This window comes from Condylura cristata, unplaced genomic scaffold (genome assembly GCF_000260355.1).
Source record: "Condylura cristata isolate star-nosed mole 26May11 unplaced genomic scaffold, ConCri1.0 scaffold00058, whole genome shotgun sequence".
In the NCBI taxonomy this organism is placed as follows: Eukaryota; Metazoa; Chordata; class Mammalia; order Eulipotyphla; family Talpidae; genus Condylura; species Condylura cristata.
The window spans coordinates 682,689-685,343 of NW_004567159.1; the positions used below are offsets into that span (position 1 = coordinate 682,689).

At 74.6% G+C, this 2,655-nt stretch overlaps 1 protein-coding gene across 1 annotated transcript in view; it reads right to left on the bottom strand.

Moving 5' to 3' along the window:
* Nucleotides 1-2,323: 2,323 nt before the first annotated feature.
* SKI (SKI proto-oncogene) overlaps nt 2,324-2,655 on the bottom strand; it is a 7,094-nt gene continuing 6,762 nt past the window's right edge. Inside the window, exon 3 of the mRNA XM_012734531.1 lies at nt 2,324-2,608. Coding sequence (XP_012589985.1) covers nt 2,324-2,608 — 285 coding nt within the window. The remainder of the gene's footprint in view (nt 2,609-2,655) is intronic.

The window sequence follows — 2,655 nt, forward strand, 5'->3', positions numbered from 1 at the left end:
ATGGCCGCCGGCGCTGCAGCACGCTCGCGCGAGCCCACACTCTCCCGTTTCCTGATTATCGGGGTGCAGAGGAAGCACATTCAATTTGCGAGACAACCCCAAGACCCGAAACGAAGTGGAAATAGCAGCGCTGAAGATCCCCTCCGACCCCCGGACCGGCCGCGGGGCCCACGTGGGGAGAAGGCGGCGCTGGGCGGGTGTCCGCCTCGCGCCGGCCGCCAGGGCCCAGCACTGTCACCCGCCGGTCGCCCAGGGGCGGTTCTGCCTCCTGGCGCCGCCTCCGGCCAGCCACTTGCTCCATGGAAACAGACACAACACAGCCTCCAACTCGCCAGCGGGGGGCGGCCGGCGCTGGCCGAGGCGGCAGTGGGGCAGGGCGGCGCTCAGGGCGCCGGGACAGGCCGTGTCCTCGGAGGACGCTCTGCCTCCAGCCCCAAATCCCCTCAAGCGGGGACACCGGAGGGTCCGGCACGGGGCAGCGGCCCCCCAGGCCCAGCCACGGTGAGCACCAGAGAGCCCGCGCCTGGCCCCCGTGCTCGGCCGCGGCCCCCACTCCGGCCGCCCAGGACAGGCCTCGTGTCCAGCAGCGCCCGCTCCCCTGCGGCGGTCTGGCCAGCTGCGGGGACGCCCACCCTGTCCAGCATCCTGTACTGACCCGCCGCCACCCAGGCTGCTCTGCTCTGGGGCCCTGGCCCAGGACCTGACCTGTGGCCAAAGCCAAAACCGCCCCGTGTCCACCCCTGCCCCCAGGGACCACGGGGGGGGGCTCCTGGGGGACCCCGGGCAGAACAGCTGCCTGGCCGAGGGGAGGCGGCTGAGCCCTGGGGTGCAGCCGGGGCACGCGTGAGGGCCCCCGCTGGGCCCTCAGAGGCCACCTCGATCCTAGCAGGTGCCGAGCCAGTCTGCGCCCAGCCAGAGGCAGGGTGGTCAGGGCAGAGGCCGGCCAGCCGCTGACCGTGGGGTCCGGACACGCTCCGCAGCTTTGGGAGCGTTCGGCCGGCTGCTCTGGCCTCGAGGCAGGAGCCCGCAGTGTCCATCCGGGAGCCTGGAGGCAGGCGCCCCGACACCCAGCACCGAGCACGGCCAGAGCAGACGCCGTGTGAGGCGGCCTCTGCCCAGGGTTCCCCCACCCGTGGGCCGTGGCCCCCGGGAGAGGACTCCCCAGCGGCATGGACACAGGGTGGGGGGACGTGAGGTGCCCAGGCCAGCCTCTCCCAGCTGCACCGTCAGAGTGGCCAGACCCCCAGGCCCGACGCGGCCCGGCCACAAGCCGGCAGTCAGAGGTCAGCGGCTGCCCGGCAAGCCCAGCCCTCTGCTGCTGCCCAGCTCCAGCTCCCTGTGCCGCCAGGCCCCGAGGGGGCGGGGCCCACAGCGCCAGGGTCTCGTCAGGGCCACGCCAAGTGCCACAGCGCTGTCCGGCACGCACCCTCCGGCCCCGTCGGGCCTGCGCCCGCGGCTGGAGAGGCCCGGCCTCCCGCCTCACCCCGGGGCCCGTCCCCCGGCAGGCCGGCGTCTGGGAGGGCGAGGGGCCGTGAGAACGCGGGGCGGCCATAAAGATCAGGGCAGTGACCTTCTGACCCGCCTCTCTAGAGCCCGGGGCGCCAGCGGGGGGCTGGGCCCCAACAGCCAGGCTGAGCCTCCCGCCCCGCCCCCACCAGCCCCTCGGCCACTGGCCTGCACCTGCCCGGCTGCTGCCCAGCACAGAGCGGGAGGGACGGCCAGGCGCCCGCCCAGCCCCCTTCCGGGACACAGTGGACGCGGCCTGACCGGGCGCCCCTGGGGACACGGCGCCCCCAGTCTCCCCGCTGGCCGGCAGACCCGGGCCGTCCCTCAGGTGGGGGAAGAAGGCGCGGGCCTGAGGCCCATGGAGAGCGGCCCCGCCCTCGGAGCTGGACAGCCTGAACTTTTCACCCCGGCCCCGACAAAGGGCCGCAGCGTGTCTGCGGGGGAGGCGGCCCACACGCCCGCCACCCCCCAAAAATGCGGATTGCCCGTTTACGATCGCCAGATGGCGGCCGGGCCTGCGGCCTCGTCGCCCGGTGACCGCCTGACCCCTCGTAAACAGGCCCAGAACCCAGACCCACGGCCACAGCCCCGCCCCCGGGGCCAGTGCAGGTCACCAGGGCGCATCCAGCTCAGGGCAGAGGGGCGGCGAGACCCCGAGGCCCGGGACAGCACCCACAGGCGACCCCACCCTGCTGCGGTGAGAGCCGCAGGGGCGGTGAGGAGCCGGGCAGGCCACTGCCGCGGGGAGCCGGGGCCCAGCGGGCCCCCAAAGTCAACAGAAACGGTCAACTGGAACAGCACGACGGGCCTCGGACACTCAGACCGGGAGCCCCGGCCCGCCGGGCGTCCTCTGAGACCAGGGGACCGAGGGGCGGCGGCCCTGACCGGCACAGCCGGGTTCCGCCCCGCCCGGAGGCCCCGCCCCGCCGGGAGGCCCGCCGGCCCCAGCACCCACGCAGGTGCAGCACAGGGACACAATGAGCAGCGACTCCAGCACGCCGGCCGCCCCCACGATCCAGGGCAGGCGCAGGAAGAGGATCACGCCCAGGATGTTCTGCAGGCAGGGCAGGTAGACGCCGATGAAGGTGCCCATGCGCGGGCTCTGTGGGGAGAGCGGTGCTGGGCCTCGGCCTGGGCTCGGCGCCCACC